This window comes from Macadamia integrifolia, chromosome 3 (genome assembly GCF_013358625.1).
Source record: "Macadamia integrifolia cultivar HAES 741 chromosome 3, SCU_Mint_v3, whole genome shotgun sequence".
Lineage (NCBI taxonomy): Eukaryota > Viridiplantae > Streptophyta > Magnoliopsida > Proteales > Proteaceae > Macadamia > Macadamia integrifolia.
Genome location: NC_056559.1, coordinates 28,270,969 through 28,288,488, shown reverse-complemented (window position 1 = coordinate 28,288,488; position 17,520 = coordinate 28,270,969). Strand labels below are relative to the sequence as shown.

At 38.1% G+C, this 17,520-nt stretch overlaps 2 protein-coding genes across 11 annotated transcripts; both read left to right on the top strand.

The window, feature by feature from the left end:
- Positions 1–221: 221 nt before the first annotated feature.
- On the top strand, positions 222–3,382 carry LOC122074660 (F-box/kelch-repeat protein At1g22040-like). Of its 2 annotated transcripts, none has more exons than XM_042639581.1 (2): positions 222–332; positions 1,224–3,382. In XM_042639581.1, exon 2 carries the CDS (start codon positions 1,282–1,284, stop codon positions 2,779–2,781), a length of 1,500 nt encoding a protein of 499 aa, XP_042495515.1. In that variant the 5' UTR covers positions 222–332; positions 1,224–1,281; the 3' UTR covers positions 2,782–3,382. The 2 variants fall into 2 exon arrangements, with proteins under 2 accessions (XP_042495515.1, XP_042495516.1); XM_042639582.1 differs by having other exon boundaries at positions 242–448.
- Positions 3,383–10,266: 6,884 nt separating this feature from the next.
- Positions 10,267–17,365, top strand: LOC122074505 (membrane-anchored ubiquitin-fold protein 3-like). 9 transcript variants are annotated; one of them, XM_042639363.1, is made up of 6 exons: positions 10,280–10,424; positions 10,517–10,617; positions 10,757–11,236; positions 12,547–12,717; positions 15,063–15,219; positions 16,877–17,365. In XM_042639363.1, the coding sequence occupies exons 3-5, from the start codon at positions 11,107–11,109 to the stop codon at positions 15,173–15,175; spliced, it is 414 nt and encodes a 137-aa protein (XP_042495297.1). In that variant the 5' UTR covers positions 10,280–10,424; positions 10,517–10,617; positions 10,757–11,106; the 3' UTR covers positions 15,176–15,219; positions 16,877–17,365. The 9 variants fall into 9 exon arrangements, with proteins under 9 accessions (XP_042495292.1, XP_042495293.1, XP_042495295.1 ...); XM_042639358.1 differs by lacking the exon at positions 10,757–11,236 and having other exon boundaries at positions 10,267–10,424; XM_042639364.1 differs by lacking the exon at positions 10,757–11,236 and having other exon boundaries at positions 10,277–10,424; positions 10,561–10,617.
- Positions 17,366–17,520: the final 155 nt, after the last annotated feature.

Below are 17,520 nucleotides of genomic sequence, written 5' to 3'. Positions count from 1 at the left end.
AGAAGAATCAACCTCTTCACATAGCCCCATGTCTCCTGTACGACCTGAGACAAAATTAAATATTGAATAAGGTTTGTTGCACCTGCGGTCTTGGTATAGATCATCCGATTCGCATCTCTTACTATTCAAAAAACATAAAATAAATCTAACGGTTAAAAATTAGAAGGGAGGAAATAGAACAGTACTGAATCAGCACCCATAAAGAAGCATGAAAGATGGCCAGTCGGTAACTCGGCAGCGGGCAAGCGAAAGGCCAAAACGGCATGGACACGAGACGTAACAAGAGAAGCTTTTGAGACTTTACTCTGATTCCCTTTCGAGGTTTCTTCCAGGTGATCTTCTCGTCGATCTTCTCTCCGATCTTCTTCTCTTCGATCGTGTCTTCATACTTCAGTTCACTCGTTGATGTAATGTAGAAGTAGAATTCAAAGATTCTTTTGATTTTCCTGTAAGAAATTTTGTTCTGTTTACCGCGTTTTCTCTCTTTTGCATGATTATCTACTTTTAGGGTTTTGTTTTGTATTAATTGGATGAGTTATGACGTTTATGGAGTGTGGGAAGTGTGTTTTGTATCCTAGGCTCGGTACTTTGGTTTGCCGTTGGTTATATTGTGTTGTTGAATTAGGGTTTTTGTTTTGCTGTCTTGCTTCGGATTCACTCTACTTCTTGTTCGTGTATTTGTGTCTCTGTTTTGTGAGCACTGGACGGATCGGAGGATTAACAGCTTATTAGGTTTCAGTTTTTCAGGTTTATTTTTTTTGTTTTTTCGGTCGATTTTATCCTCCCTCCTTTGTTGATCATGATCGGAATGAAATGAATATGTTTTGAGTCTTTCTTTTTTCTGTGTGCAAAGTAGAAGTCATAATCTTCCAATGCCGATTTGTTTGAATTTTATTGAGTTTGATACTGTTAGGCTTTGTATTGTTCCGTGCATTGATTTGTTTGAATTTTGTTAGGTTTTTAAAATGTTTGAATTTGTAATGTTCCGTGCATTGACGTTGGTGGTGTCTTGGCCTTCTTACATTACTGATATTTAATTTTTATTTAGATGATTTCGATTGAGCCCTTGTGAATCCCTTTCCCTACAACTTCTTCCTTTAATGAAAATTCTAGGGAAAATTTGTGAGTGATATATCTTTTTGTAAGGTCAAACTACCATTTTGATCTTTTTCTTCTGATTCTGTGTATACTAATCACAGTTCCTTTTCTCCTCCCTTCCCCAGTTTGTTTGTCTTTGCATTTTTTCAGTGCAGCATTCTCTTGATTTTAAGTGAGCAGAGAATGGGGTCATTTCTGAGTTCGGCTGGTAACAGGGCTTGCGAGTATAGTGAGCTTTTACAAAACGAAAACTGCAAGAGGCAAAGGTTGTTATTAGGCTTCAGTGATGAGAATCCAAGACTTATTCCCAGTCTTCCGGATGAGATATCAATGCAGATCCTAGCTAGAGTTCCCAGGATTTGTTACTTGAGTGTGAAGAAGGTGTCACGGAGCTGGAATTTTGCCATTACAAGCCCTGAACTTTTCAATTTGCGAAAAGAACTTGGCATGACAGAAGAATGGCTTTATATATTGTCTAAGGTTGATGATGATAGGCTTTTATGGTATGCATTGGACCCTTTGTCCAAAAAATGGCAACGGTTGCCTCCAATGCCCAATGTTGCTTATGAAGAAGAGCCTAAGAAGGGTTTATCTGCTCTTCGGATGTGGAATGTGATTGGGTCAAGCATCAAGATTGCAGATATCATCAGGGGCTGGCTCGGACGGAAGGATGGATTGGATCGAATGCCTTTTTGTGGTTGTGCTATTGGGGCTGTTGATGGCTGCCTCTATGTGTTGGGTGGATTCTCTCGATCTTCAGCCATGAGGTGTGTCTGGCGATTTGATCCGGTTCTAAATATGTGGAGTGAAGTGAGCTCTATGTCCATTGCTAGGGCATATTGTAAGACAGGCATCTTGAATGGCAAGCTTTATGTTGTTGGAGGGGTTAGTAGGGGTCGTGGTGGTGCACTGACTCCGCTTCAATCCGCTGAAGTATTTGACCCTCACACAGGAGTGTGGTCTCAAGTGCCAAGCATGCCATTCTCAAGAGCTCAGGTTTTACCTACTGCCTTTTTGGCTGACATGCTGAAGCCCATTGCCACTGGAATGACTTCATACCGCGGAAGGTTATGTGTGCCACAGAGTCTGTATTCCTGGCCCTTTTTTGTTGATGTTGGAGGAGAGATTTATGATCCTGAAACAAATTCATGGGTTGAAATGCCAACTGGAATGGGAGAGGGATGGCCTGCTAGGCAAGCAGGAACTAAATTAAGTGTTGTAGTAGATGGGGAGCTATATGCTCTGGATCCTTCTAGTTCTCTAGATAGTGGTAAGATCAAGATGTATGATCACCAAGAGGATGCATGGAAAGTAGTTGTAGGAAAGGTTCCTATTCGGGATTTCACTGATTCAGAATCTCCGTATTTACTTGCTGGTTTTCTAGGGAGGCTTCATGTCATAACAAAAGATTCCAACCATGAAATTGCAGTTCTACAGGCTAACGTCTGTAATCGATTAAGTTCCTCTCCATCAACTTCGTCTTCTTCAGTAAGAACCACAGGAGCAAGTTTCCCTGCCTGTGGTTCGTCCGTGCCTTCTGATGTGCTCCCTGTAACTGCAGTAGACTTTTCATATCAACATTGTGACTCAACAGCAGAAGAAGAAACCGAAGCCTGGAAGGTTATTGCCACGCGGAATTTTGGGTCAGCTGAGCTGGTCTGCTGTCAAGTACTTGATGTCTGACTGCATTAGTCAGCTTACACCAGGACTTGATTGTATAGGGATAAAGGTCACACTTTGTTTTCGATCATGATTTCTATCCAGATGTTTAATTTAGCTGGGCCTTATGAAATCATAGTGGTAATGGTGCTGTCATTATATTGCTGCAAGGAGTGTGGTCTATGATCTTAATGGACTACTGCTGATACAACTAGTTGGACTGCTGGAGGTTAGGAATAATTCTCTGACGTGACTTCTTGTTTGATGCATATGAAGAAAGTTGCTTCGCACTTGAATCTGAGGATATTTCTGCATGAGTCGATTCATAAGATGTTGAAGCAAGTATGGTGTATTAAACATCTCCTGGAGGGGCAGACTTAAATCTTCTCCTTGTTGGGTGTTGGCATTTTATTGATGTTTCTTGCATTTTATTGATGTTTCTTCTCCTTTCTTGTATCTATGTTATAAAATACTTGCAAGATATTTGAAAACTAGGTTTGTAAAGAGGGAGAACTACCTTATTTAGTGCTGGACAAGAGTGCTTCCAGCCTTCTACTCTCTGTTAGTACAACAATTTTACATTTGTCTGTGAGCAAGAAATGAGTTGGAAGTTTTATGTGCTTTATTGTTTGTGGACATTTTATGTGCTTTATTGTTTTCTGTTCTATAAATAGAAATTAATTGTTAGCCTGGTACATTCTATCTTTTTTGCACAAATTAGAATTGCTTAATGTTTCAAAATGAACCAAGGATCCAGTTATACCTCTGTTGCATGGGAGCAAGAAATGAGTTGGAAGTTTATAGATAAAGAATAAGAGAATCACCTTTGTGCCTAAATCTCAGTCTTAAAAAAATCTAGGTTATCAGTTAGTGTGCAAAGTTGTGGTTGATTGAACTGATGTGAAGTGGGTGGATCTTTTCATTGCTTGGGGACAAATTTTTGAGATCTTATGAATATGGACCCCTTCCCTCCGTCTCTTTTGTCCTTGTATCTTTGGAGTAGTGGAATATTTGATTCTATTAACTTATAGAAGTCTGTTTTCTTCCTCTACCAAATGCAGTTGGTATCATTTTCACGTGAAGGGGATCAAATGACATTGAAGTAGGTATACTGTCTTTGTTAGTCAACAGTACTGTTTATGGCGGCAGTTATTTGGTCATATGTCATGTAGGTAAGATTTTTCTCTTTTTTTGTGGCACAAAATAGAATATTTGTGGGGGAGTGACCTAGACACTGCCGTTATGTATTGACATCTTCCACGTCAAGTCAATGGGCACACGGGAGGCAGTGCCTTACGATTCGTATAAGGAGCAGTGCCTCACTGTTCATATAAGGGGACTGACATGGTTTGGGAAGAGAATGAGTGTAAGAGAGATAAATTCATATATCAAAGGAAGGAAAGTTTACAAATACAGATATCCAAAGAGTATTGCAAAACTTTCATAATCCAGTGAGCATAGGCCTGCTCCTCCTTCAGGTATAGGATGGTTTCCTTTGCATTAGATTGCACAAGAATGTGCTCTATCTGAATCTCCTTTGTCATCCTTAATGGCTCTCTATCTGAGTCTTCCGCATCTAATCTTGACAACCTGGCCTTTGTCCTCACTGTATTCATCTTCAATTGTGATCCAACCATGCCTTTACCATAGAATATTAGGACCCATAGCTCATGTCAATGAAGTGCACACCGAGCACACCGAGCATTCCTCCAACTCACCCAATTCAACTTCTCTCTGATTAGATATGTTTTAGCTGATCTGCATCACAGATCATGTTGTTGCTCCTAATTGTTCTTTGCCTGTTGGCGAAACCTCATGAATGTAATGCACGTTTGTGCTGTACTTGCAATATATTTTCTCATATATTGGCAAGATGCACGAAAAATTTACGTTACAGTAATTACTATACTGTTATCAACAAAGCTTCATTCATTGAATAATAGGCAGAGTCGGCATATTGAAAGAGCTCCAGCCAGATCGCTACAAAAGCCACCGATCTACACCGAGACAAAGGGGCTGACAAAGCATGCTAATGCACAATGGTGCTAGCAATGTTGCTTCTTTGGTCTATGATCAGCTAGGGGCATGGAAGGACTTGCTTTCTTGTCCTTGCACGTGCCATGAGGACTTTCTTTCAGCTACCGGTCCAAACAAAAGAGATTAGCCTCTTGATTCATTGAATGATTAGATTGGAAGGGTTGGTGTGGCTGGTAAAACAGTGGGGGTTGATTGAAGTGTGAGATCAGACAGACCGAGCAAGATGCTGCTTAAGGATTGGACGTCTATCTTATCACCATGTCAGTGACTGATCTATGAGAATCTCTCTCTCTCTCTCTCTCTCTCTCTCTCCTGGTGGTGGAGCTGATCGTAGAGCACGGATGCCTTGGCTCTGGCAGGGGTGCATCTGGCTTCTTGCTTACTGTAACGACACGTGCCAATTTACCCTATCAGCTTTGGTTAATAATTGATTGTTCTTAACAAGAGTAATAACACATATAGTAACATTTTCCTCTCATCCCTCTCCTATACCATGCTTTTGTCGACATCACATATCACCCTTCTGCTACCACTTCCCTTGGAGTTGAAAATTTTTTATCATATTTTTTAAACATCAGGATTCCATTAAAAACCCATCAAAAGTCCTCCATCCCTTATCATTGACAGTAGAACAGTTGCCTAGTTGACATTCTGGCTCTGCAAGTGGCTTCATGACTTCTTTAAGGCTTGTTGAAAATTAAGCACAGTACCCACTCTTCCGTGCTGGATTGCATAAATGCAAAGGGCCTACCTACACGTTTAAATCATCTTCCTCTACTGGGAGGTGGAGGCTCATCCAAGTCCATCATCATTATAGCAAGGCTTATTGCTTGATTTCTGCCTGTGGTAGGTCCTTTTCAAAATCCATACTTGGACATGAAGTGTTTCTAGGTGTAGTAAACATCTTCAAGCTCTCAATAATCGGTGCCTAAAATAATTGTCAATGTATCGCCTTAGTTTCTTACCCCCCTCAACTGCCTTGATTTGCCTAGATGCCGTGACAACTATGGCGCCTAAATTTGCTGCTTAATTGACTTAATTGAGTGACTGGCTAGTAAGTGTTTTGGCAAATTAGCATCGAGTTACTGTAGGTTACAGTTATGTTTGTGAACTGCAAAGCTAACTTATCCTTGCTTTAGAGTCTGTACGAGTTAACAAAGGTTAATTGACATCCTTTTAAGCATTCCATTGTAGTGTTTAGATTTGGAACGCAATCACAGTGACAGGTACAGGGTGGGAATCAGATAAATTCTCGACTTTTTTGAAGGTGATTAGAGTTGTGAAGAGTAAGATTCTTAATAACCTTAGTCTTTCTTTAGTGATTATCACTCAAATTGCCTGCAGAACATTGACCCCGGCCCAGATAATTCAACATAAAATTCTATCACATCTAGACTGAAAGCAGTTTTTACCACTAGGATTATGTGTCTTTATCCATCAGTTCTGTTACTGTCATTACTAGCTTTTTAATATCTTCTTTAGTGTTTATAATTGAAGTCTGGAATTGGATACATATATATTTATATATGTATATAAGACTGTTTTGCGTCCGACCATGATTTACGGAGCGAAATGTTGGGCAGTTAAGAAGTGTCATATAGAGAAGGTGTGTGTGACAGAGATGAGGATGTTAAGATGGATGTGCGGCAAAACTAGGAATGAGAAAATAAGGAATGAGCATCCTAGAGCAGTTTGGGAGTTGCCCCGATTAATGACAAGCTCCGAGAAAGCCGTTTGAGGTGGTATGGTCATGTTCAACGGAGGCCTAGCAACGCCCCAGTAAGGAGGAGTGATAAGATTCAGATTGAAAAAACTAGGGGTAGGCCTAAAATGACCATAGGAGAAGTTGTGGTGAATGACATGGGTGGTTTAGTCCTCGTACCAAGTATGACCTTGGTTAGAGCCTATTGGAGAGCAAGGATCCATGTGACCGACCCTATTTAGCTAAGATTCTCCTATCTTGTTGAGTTGTGTCCTCTTTTTTCTTACTTTGCTACTTTCATCTTTCACCTCTCACTTTCATAGTGCATTTTTCATCATTCATTTGTCATGTCACATTATTAATATGTTTGGATCCATGTAGCCGACCTCATTAAGTTGGGCTAGGGCTTAGTTTGTTGTTGTTGTTGTTGTAGTGGTTGTATGCAGCAAAAATGCAGGATATTCAATAATCTGTCTCAATCCTGGCATGATAGTCTACTACAGACCCTGCTGCTAACTCAGACTGTATAACCTCGTATGCTTCCTTAGAAAAGGCATACTTTCCTTACATTGTTCCTTAGGCACACCATTTAGCAATATATGATTTGCCTTAACTGGAGATAGCACAACATAGATGCTGAATATCAAGTAAAATATGAAACAGCTCCCACGGCCACTGTGAGTAATTACCATTATTGAGGACATCTGCTATTTCAGCAGTGATCGAAGTAAATCTGCACTCTCTATAGTTTCTTGGTGAGACCTTAGACAAATGAATGAATGATCTGTTAGTATATATAGCCAATTTGGATCCAATTACTGTTTACAACAGGTCAAAAAAAAAAAATCTAGGAACTTTGGCCCAAGTCCTAACAGTGTTGTGGCAATGGTATCTCTATGTGAGGTTATATATGTTGTTCAATATACTTCTACAATTCTAATTGAATCAGTATCTTTGTGTCAATTTCCAAACTGATGGCCTGATGGATAACAAATTGTGTTTGTGTGTGTGTGTATGAGAGAGAGAGAGAGAGAGAGAGAGGGAGAGATGGAATGTCTACATCCATAAGTTTTCTTGCTTGTGAGTGGGTTTGGCATCTCTATTTTCTTTCCCCCATTGAGTACGGTTGGAATCTGACTCATCTTTTTCTTCTTCTTCTTCTTTTCTCTCTCTCTCTCTCTCTCTCTAGAGGTGGGGGTGGGGGTGGAGAGTGGTATTTTTAAGCACAAAACTTCCCTTATTTGGGTGAAAGGCAACTTTCTAACACTAGAATTTGGAGAAAGGATAACTAACCTGAGCTTAAAAGAAAGACCAAGCAGATAGCCATAGCTATGGTGAAACTGGTCTTGTTTATAATGTTCCATATACTTAATTACACAATTTTCATGAGAAGTCTATGGATTGAATGGTTAGGTTCTTTACCAAAATTGAAATGGTCAGGTTCATCATCTTCATCATCATTTTGGCCATATCTTAAACCCACTTAGGGTCAGCGTCATGCACCCTATTGGTCAATTTGGAAGGCTAGTTTAGTTTGCTTTTGAGGCCTAACTTCCAACCTTTGTCAAAAACCACAATTTATGACTTAAGAGTTACGTTGAGAAGAAGAAAGATCATCTAACTTGATATCTGCAGCAGGGAAACTTCAATAACTTGAACAAGTTAATTCTCTTAATGCATAGGTTTCACTTATTGTATATTTATCTTGTGGGAAAAGTCTCTTACACTCTCTCACATTGGTGTTCTTTAGGGAAAAAGAACTCCGACCGAGAGTGCACGATCTTCTTCAACGCTCCCGCGTGTCTATTTTTCTCCTCCCCATGTGAAAAGATATCTCTACCCTTTTATTTTGGGAGGGAGACAGGCATAAGAAAAGCTGGCATAGGCCACTACCTAGTAGTGTGGCCCATGCACCAATGCTGAGGCCAATGAGAGGGGGAGGGGCATCCAAGGGGGTGAGTCTTTTGTATTTCATAGAGGCTGGGCCCTCATTTTGACCCCTCTCTGTGTTCTGGATGTAAGGGCCATGCGACCAGTTTGCGTTCTTTTCTCCTTTTATTATTTTTCTTTCTTAAAAAATAATCTCTCAAAATGTAGTGTGAGATGATGGCCTTAGAGAACCTTTCCCCTTATCTTGATAATGTTCTGAGCTTTAATATTTTATTACTTGTTTGAAAACTACACTATATTTAATTAATTGTTAGTACTAACTTTGTGGCTCACCTGTGCTTATATGCAATAAGAGTAAAATCCATGGCTGTCTTGACTTTTCTTTCAATTAAATATCAAAACTAAGAACAATCTAATTCACTGTGTTTTACTCCATGCAGTTGACATACAATACATTAATGACTTGGATTCACAAATAAGGCTGCTTTAGGTGTAGATGAAGGTTGGCAGATTCTGAAAAACTCTCTTTTTTTATTTATTATTTATTATTATTTTTTGAGGTGGTGGGGGTGGGGGACAGATTGGACTATAGTTTACTATGTTGTGGATTAGATACATATATTGTGTAATGCCTCTACCCCTGTGCTTATCATGCTGATCATATAGAATTAAGTACTACCATCTGTTAGAAAAGAATCCTGAATTATTTAGGGTATGTTTGATTGGCAAGAAATGAAAAGAGATGATTTTTATTAATAATGACTTTATGTTTATTTTTATTAATTTTTTTTTTCTTTTCTATCCAATTCTTGCCAACCAAATTGACCCTTTAGCTGATGTGCTTACATATGCTATATTGTTGCCTCAACTTGCCCAAACATTTTTTTTTTTTTACTAACGAAGAGTATCCCGGACTTCGACCTGACTAGTCTCGCGGGCCCATACTGACCCCACAACCACCTCCCCCACTTCTTAAAGGATCTCTTCTTTAACTCGATGATTGAGAGTTGAAAACTTTAAGAAGACCTCATTAGAAGGGAAAACTACCTAAACAGAAACAATGGAGATGCCCAGAATTGGGATTACAAAGAAACATAAGTTCATGTGAGGAAAAGGGTCTTGCAATCTAAAATAATTTTAGGAAAAAAACTTTGAGTTTCTGGGGTAGGATACGTTATTATTTCAGTCTCTCTCTCTCTTTCTCATAAAATGACACCATTCTCCTTAACATATGATATCATTTTATCACACCTTATTAGTGTGCTCTCACCTATGTTGCTCGCTCAGATAATCCTCTCACAACTGTTTTTTATGCTTTATTGGCCCTAACTCGACTAGCAAATAATAGATCAACCTGATCCTTTCCATGAATGAGGCAAGACCATGTTGGGTCAGGATGAGAGATAGTTTTGAGAAATTCAATATCAAAAGTATAAAGATCAGTATTAAAGGTATTGATACTGCGATATGTATTTGTATCGTTGGTTCTCAATATAGATATTTGATTGATACTGAGGACAGAATGGTTCAAAAAGTTTTTTTTTTGGTAAAAAATTAAATACAAAATCATATATACTGTTCATACCAGCCAATTCACATCAATATCATTTGGTTAATGTGATTTAAATACTTGATAAACACCATAGTTAGTAAGTTTATAAACGACAATGATACGGGGACGAATACATATAATCGATCCATGTAGTTATCAATTGGGTATGGGATTCGAGCAGCTCTCTCCCCCTCCTGCTCCCCAACCATTAACCCAAAAAAAAACCACAAAGCAAGAAAATGGAAAAATGATAAGATTAACAGTAATGATGATTTAATGTGTTTTCTTTCTCTTATTTATTTAAAATTTAATCAAGGAAAAATAAAATATTTCTTTCTAAAGGTTTTCTTCACGGTCGGTGAAAGGATTCCACCATTGAGATGTCATAATGATCCGTTCGTGTATACAACATTTTAATATCTTCTCCACTGTTCCAGAAATCCCCATCAGAACGCCACCCAAGGATGAAGAGAATCTCTATTCATTGTGGGTAACAGAAAAAACTCAAATCCCATTTTTGTTTACGTGATAACCCAGTAATGGTATATACTCATCGGCTGTTTTTTTCCCCGGAAAAGGAATCTCTGGAGACGTCATTTTCTTTCTTTCTTTCGCGTTTCAGTGATAACCTCACTTTTCGAATTTGGCGTTCAGTTGTCAACTTTAACAATAAAAGAAGGTTAGTGCTCACGTTAAGCTGGAAAGCATCTCCTTTCACTTTACTATTACGGATTTCTTGTGGGATGGAATTGATGTTTAATTAGTTTAGAATTAAGGAGATTGATCTGGTTTTTGATGGGACTTCCTTGTAAGGACAGGTGAAATTGGTATTGAAGCGGATATTGTGGAAATAGAGAGGCTTTGGGGGTGAGTTTCTGGGAGGATTGTATAGAAAATTTGGTAATACAGGTAGTGATTTTTGCCTGTTCTGGATTTCTATGAATCTACTTGATGATTGAGTGATAACAAAGCCTCAGAAATCTTTGTCTGGATTCTGTTGTTTTCATTTCTAAGATTGAATTTGTTGAGAATTGGTGTCCTCTGATGAACATGATAGGAGGTCATTGTGAGAGAATTTTTTGAATTTATTATTGAATCTTAGCGATGTGAAGGGAGGATGAAATAGTAAATAAAAGTTTTCAGGTGGGTTGTCTCTAAAGGTTGGTTAATGGCTAAAGAGGAATTGATTGAGCTCAAATTCAGGCTCTTCGATGGAACAGACATTGGACCCAACAAGTATAGTCCTACCACCACTGTAGGAACTCTTAAGGAATTCATACTTGCTCAATGGCCGAAAGGTTAGAGATTTTTCATACCCCTTTCTTTTTTTCAGCAATGGAAATTGATATTTCTGGATTTTCTCTTTCTTCTTTGGATTTTTGATTTTTTTATTCTAGATTATAACCTTCTTTCAAGTGATAGCTCCAGAATTGGATTCAATTTTCAAACTATTTAGCTTTTCTAATGATGCTACTTTCAGTGGTCTATTCCGCCATTTCCAATTTCGATCTCTTAAAAATATTTTGCTCTTAAGATTTGGTCTTCTGCCATAAAAGATGTGATAGTTGTTCATTTTTTATGCTTTTAAAAATTTGTTTACTTAATCAACTTTTTTATTGTTTCATGCCACAAAATTACAAATATCCATGTATGGTATCTCTAACCTAGAGTGGTGGCAAGTTGCGTTTTAGTATTAGATGCATGGAATTGGTGCATCTCAAACGTCGTGTTCTGTTAATTATTATCTTTGATGCACCATATAAAAAACCAATCCGATGATCAACTTGTCCTTATGAAGTTTATAGCATAGGCTTTAATGAGTGGATTCCGAATTATCTGGATTATGATAATCTTCTCTTCTTGTATATATATTGGATCTTTATCTCCTATTTTCAGGGATTGAACCCATAATTTCACTGTTGATCATAGCCCTCCACACCATTTGGGTTCTTGCTTTTAGTTCACACCCCACACCATTTGTGACTTTTTGTTATGCTGATCACAAATATTTTTTCAATTCGTCTGTATTGAACACCCTTTTTTAAGATGTTTCTCTGCTATCTTGCTTGCTATCAAACTTTCAGTGTGTCTATCAAGTACATTGGCATCTCAGAAATCTTAAGTTCTTAGATTGATAGGATTCTTTTCTGAAACTTGCAGAGTGATAGCATGGCCCTGGACGCCTAGAAACTATTGAGTAGCCGACCCCAAATATTCTTTTATGACTTAGATGATTTGTATATTTAGGAGTGTTGCTTCAGACTGACCGTCTGAACATCAGAAATGTAAGCTATCTCAGCGAAGTGATATCACATTGTTGCTTAGTGATTGTTGTTTCATGATTGCTTCCTACCAAAAAAGAATACAAGTTATTGTTACCTTTTGATTCTGGTATTTCAAGATATGTCATGGTACCCCTCTCTCTTTCTTTTCTTTTTTTTTTGTGGGGGGGGGGGGGTTTGGGGGGGTAATAGAGATTGTCATATTACAGTTAAAAACTAGTAAAAAAGTTGGATTGCTTTTGTGATTTTCTACATTCACCTTCCGTTTCACTTTCTTGTTATTGGTTGTCGAATTCTCTGACTTAAGTATGTCTTTTGTTTGGTAGATAAAGAAAATGGTCCAAGGACGGTAAGTGATCTGAAGCTCATCAATGCAGGTAAGATATTGGAAAACAACAGGACACTGGCACAGTGTAGAGTACCAGTCCAAGAAATTGCCGGCGGAGTCACCACTATGCATGTTGTTGTGCGCCCTCCATTATCAGACAAGAATGGTGGTACTTCACAGAGCGCATTATCTTTCATTTTTACTACACACATCACTTAAGCTTAGTTTGGAACTCACCATGTGAATCAAATCTACCTTAGTAGTCTATCAGATCATTGTTATTTGGATTATATAATCATCACGATAAGATCTCATTAGGGGTGTTAATGAGTACTTTATCGACCTAGCTTTTTCCAGGTCCATTGTCTTGAACCTGATTGATGGTTGAGATAGTTTTCTGTCCACTTTTGGTTACTGAAGAAATATGTTCATGAATATATCCCAGAAACCATTAGTCTAAAGAATCTTTTTATTTTAGATATTTTAAATTTCATGTCCATTCTGAACAGTCAAGTATTGTTTACCTGAAAAAACTATTCACTCTTGTTGGGTAGCTACATTACATGGATACAAGTGCTGGTGTCAAAATCCAACACAAACATGAAACATGAGTTGTCTGACTTGGCTAAACCTCGCTCCCAAATAAATAAATAAGGGATTTAGGGACTTTGCTTGGGCACAACATTTTAATTTTTTAAATATTTTTAATATCATGTAAAATAATTTTGGAAGTGTTGTGGAAGAGCTGAATTATATTTATATGTTAGTAACTAAGTTATTTGTATTGGCTTTGCATTCAGTGTTTGGAGAATATAGCTTATTGTGGTAGGTTATGCTGAACTCTAAGTTGTTTAAGCATTTTCTAGGATTGGTTCTCCCTTATTGTTATACATAGCAATGCACTTTAACCAGACTTTGCCTCTAAACTTATAATAGCCTATTATCGGCACACTTGTACACTTAAATGGAATGGATGTGGGAATTGGTGGATGCAACTTGAAACTGACTTATTGATACCCCCTAGGTCTCATACATTCAGTTGGTGGTGCAGAAGATGTATGGAAAATTTGCCTGGATTTTTCTGTGGATTGGAATTGTAACGGTTTCCAAAGCTGTGTATTATTGGGTTAATCCCAAACGTAGAGCTCATTTGACCCCTTCATGTTTCTTTCCTACATTATCCAGTGAATGTAGCTGAAATATGAAAGATAATTACACCAACTGATTACAGCCCATTGTATAAGACTTTCTTCTTTTTCTTGTTGTTGGTGCATATTGCTTCTTTGAGTGCATTTCTCTCGCTAGTTGAGCATGGAGTGTGGCAAGTTGGTTGACTTTGTGTTATCTTATGAAGGATTGAATTTTCAAGTATTTAAAGTTAATACCTTTCCTACACAATTGTAAATATCAATTATGTAAATGTGGCTAATTTGCTAAAGCATTATGTTGTGTTTATTTGAATTTGTGGAGTAAGACTTATTATAGGTTTATTGGATTTCTTCCTGAAAACACCAGCTTTATCTTCAATATTATGTCTCACATTATTTAATAGAATGGAAATTAAATATATATGTCAGTCATTAGCTTCCTAAAGTGTTGGTAGTTGGCTAAAACATCCGTGCTGTGTTGAATGGTTTCCAGGGAAAAGGCATATCAAGATGTCCTTTAACTTATGATTAGTAAGCTGGAATTAATAATCCTCCCGTTTCATGCAACAGTTGGTGTGTATCCAAATAGTAGTTGATTTTTGAGTAAAGGAATTCATTAGTAAATTTTGGTGCATGGCGTTTTCTTTCCCCTTCTTTTTGTGGGGCATGGGAAGTGGTTCGAATTCTATTCCTTTGCATGCTACCTAAGGTTAATATGGTAGTTAGGCACAAAATAGAAGGCGTAGACAGGAAGTGTTCTATTCAGGTTCAATTTGAAAAACACTTAGAATTGGATGTCAAGATGACAGTGACATGTTGTAAGTACCAAAGCTATCATTGATTAGAAGCTTTTATCAAGTTATCAAGTGGGCAAGATCTGAGTTCAGGGTAATAACCAGAGTTCTGGCATCCTGGCTAATTTGGGAATTAAAGGATAAGGCTCTTAGAAAGCATAAGGGGGATCCCTTCTTCACTTGCTTGCAGAGGATGGATGTAAGACCATATTTCTTTTGGAAATGCAAGATGTATAACAGAATTTTGAGCATTGCTTTGGACTCAACAACTTCTATAGACAAGGAAATGGCAAGAATGCCATCGGTGAGTTTGGGATTAATTTCTCTTGTTTTGGATTTCTTCTGTGACAGGAACCAAGATCCAACTATTTTCTTTCAATGAGTTCTCAGGGAGCTTCAACTGCATCAGCCAACAATTAAAAAGGGCCTAACATATTTTTCTCATTCTCTAATATTAACTTCATTTGTGATTCTTGCCAAACCTGACCATACTTCTCTAGCCCTTTTGCTTTCCTACCTTTATCAGAAGTTGGTAGTATGCTTGCTGAGTGGAACACTGGTTGTCATTACAGGAGATATTTCAGGGGTAAAAAATGACACTTGTATAAGGTTGACAGTTGGTACATTCCCATTGTCATTTTCATCCTCCCAAGGCTTGTCCCACCTATTTGGCAATGGGCACTAGACTTCTTTGCATCCTTTCCAGAATCCTCTTGTACCATCTACCTGGTAAGTCTTGTGTTACTACCTTAGTTCACATTCTTTTCATCCTAATTTTTGTGAGAAATTCAGGTCGATTGGTAAAGGATGTGGATAAGATTTGGAGAAATGCCCCAATCATAATCCAGTTTGTACTCAAATAAATCTTAAGGACTAGTAAGCAACTTGTGTGATGTTCCAGTTCTGAAGAGAGCTCATGTGCATGGTAGTATATGAACCAACCTTCCTAATCAATAATCTGGTGTGCATGCTGCAGTGTTATCTTTTCTGCAGAAAATCTGAAGGAGTATAAATGGATTTACACTTCATGTGATATTCGCAAACACTTCATGTGATATTCGTTGTTTGCGAGTTGACAGTGTGAGATTGTAATCTTTAACTTGTATGGAGGGGGTTGGTGGTAATTCCTGTTATTAGTTCCCAATGGTCAAACCATAGTTCTCAAGGCTTTGCCTAGGCATCAAACTCTTTCTTGGGTCCAAGGTGAAGCACGCCTTATTGACACTTCACGAGTTCTTTTTTTTTTTTTTTTGAAAGAATATGCTTAATTATTATATTCTATGTTTTGTTTACTATATATTGGTTTTCTCATTTTAGGTCATTACTAGCATTATTATATCATACTACATTGATATGGTATATTGTATATAAACATCATTATATAGTCATATACTGCACGCGTAGGGCACTTGGGTGATGCCTAGGCCGGCGCCCCTCCAATGCCTAGGATTGCCTAGTCGCAGTGACAATTATGGGTCAAACTGTTTGCTAAGGGCCAAGTGAATTTATCTCTTCAACGAAACTTGGTGTGCCAAAAGGTAACAGTACCATTTTTCAAGATTGATCAAATATTTTGAATGTATTCCTGACATCTGCTACCAAGACATTTGATGCTTCTTTTTGAGGCTTGATGGTCTCTCTACTTGGGCTTTTGGGTCCTCTTTTCTTTGGAGCTGAAAGTTGGTCAATGGTTATTTATAGTTTTCAGTAGATGAAGACAGGTCTTGAACCAGAACTAGTTTACAGGGATTCTCTTCCCCTCCACCCACCTCTTAAAGCAAACTGGCACCACATGTGATCAAGAGAAACATCTGTATATTGTACGATTGTTCCCTACACAAAATACCCCCTTCATCACTGTCCATCAGGTAGAAGACCTTGTACAACTGCTACATTTGTGATGTTGCCGTCCACATCTCTGTATTTAACCATATTTGGCTGCCACTGAATATGAAGTAGTACTACAACAACAACAACAACATTATCCCAACTTAATGGGGTCGGTTACATGGGGATTTCAAGCAAGGGTGAAACCCTTCGGTATCCAAACCAAGTAGGCAATGCATCTCCTTTCTTTCTTAGTATTTGATCGTATGTAAATGGCTAAGTTAATCAGTTTACTAGACAATGCATAGATTGGAAATCCTTTTATTACACCTTACTGTATTAATCAATTTTATCTTTTTAGATAAATTTTATGTGCCTTGAAATGCATTAGAAGCAATATTTGGTTCTTGAGGCATGATTCTTGATTCATCTCACTGCAAAATAGTAACAATTGTAGTTACGAACATGGACATGCTCATAGTGGATGAAGGCTAGACACAAGATGCTAGTCCTTGCCCAAAATCTGTCTAATACTAACATGATGCATCATTTGGTACAGAAAAAAAGCTGGCCGACTCCCCAAAGAAAGACAGATGTCCGTGCTCAATCCTGTGACTCAAGATTGCAAGACTGACAGGCCATCTCAGTTGGTTGTCATTGCTTTCACCGTTGTCTTGAGTATTTGGACTGTTGGGAGGTTGATTGGATTATTTGCATTTTGTCTGGAGTGGCTGCCGACGAAGCTTGAAGCTTGGGATGCCTCATTTGTTGTATTACATGGTCTCTGTCTTGAATGTGTTGTTTCTTGTAGTGGAATTCCTTTTTCCCCTTCAACGTTAGAGGGCAAAGATTAGGGGTGTGGGAGAAGTGGAATTGAAAGGTCAAGGTTCATAACAAGGTATCTCCCTGAAAATATAGAACAAAACAAAGAACATTGGTCTGATTTCTGTGGGGGTTTTTAATGGTTCATTACCTTTCTAAATGACTGAAATAATAATTCGTTTTCATACCTTTTGATCAGTTTTAGATGGCTATCATTTTTCATTCATATTTACTAGCCACATTGATGTTTCTTACTTCTTATTTTTCTTTTTTTTTTGGGCGGGGGGTGGGTGGGGTGGGGGTTGTGGATGAAATTGCAATTTCTCTTCAGTGCTTCCAAAGACCTTGAAACCTTGTTATGAGAAGTGTAGATAGCTAGTT

Excerpts from the sequence above, each read along its gene's own strand:
- LOC122074660 (XM_042639581.1), top strand. The coding sequence starts at position 1,282 with ATGGGGTCATTTCTGAGTTCGGCTGGTAACAGGGCTTGCGAGTATAGT.
- LOC122074505 (XM_042639358.1), top strand. The coding sequence starts at position 10,327 with ATGATCCGTTCGTGTATACAACATTTTAATATCTTCTCCACTGTTCCA. Across the intron at positions 10,618-12,546 it reads AACTTTAACAATAAAAGAAG|ATAAAGAAAATGGTCCAAGG; the intron begins GTTAGTGCTCAC and ends TTTGTTTGGTAG. Across the intron at positions 12,718-15,062 it reads ATTATCAGACAAGAATGGTG|GAGATATTTCAGGGGTAAAA; the intron begins GTACTTCACAGA and ends TTGTCATTACAG.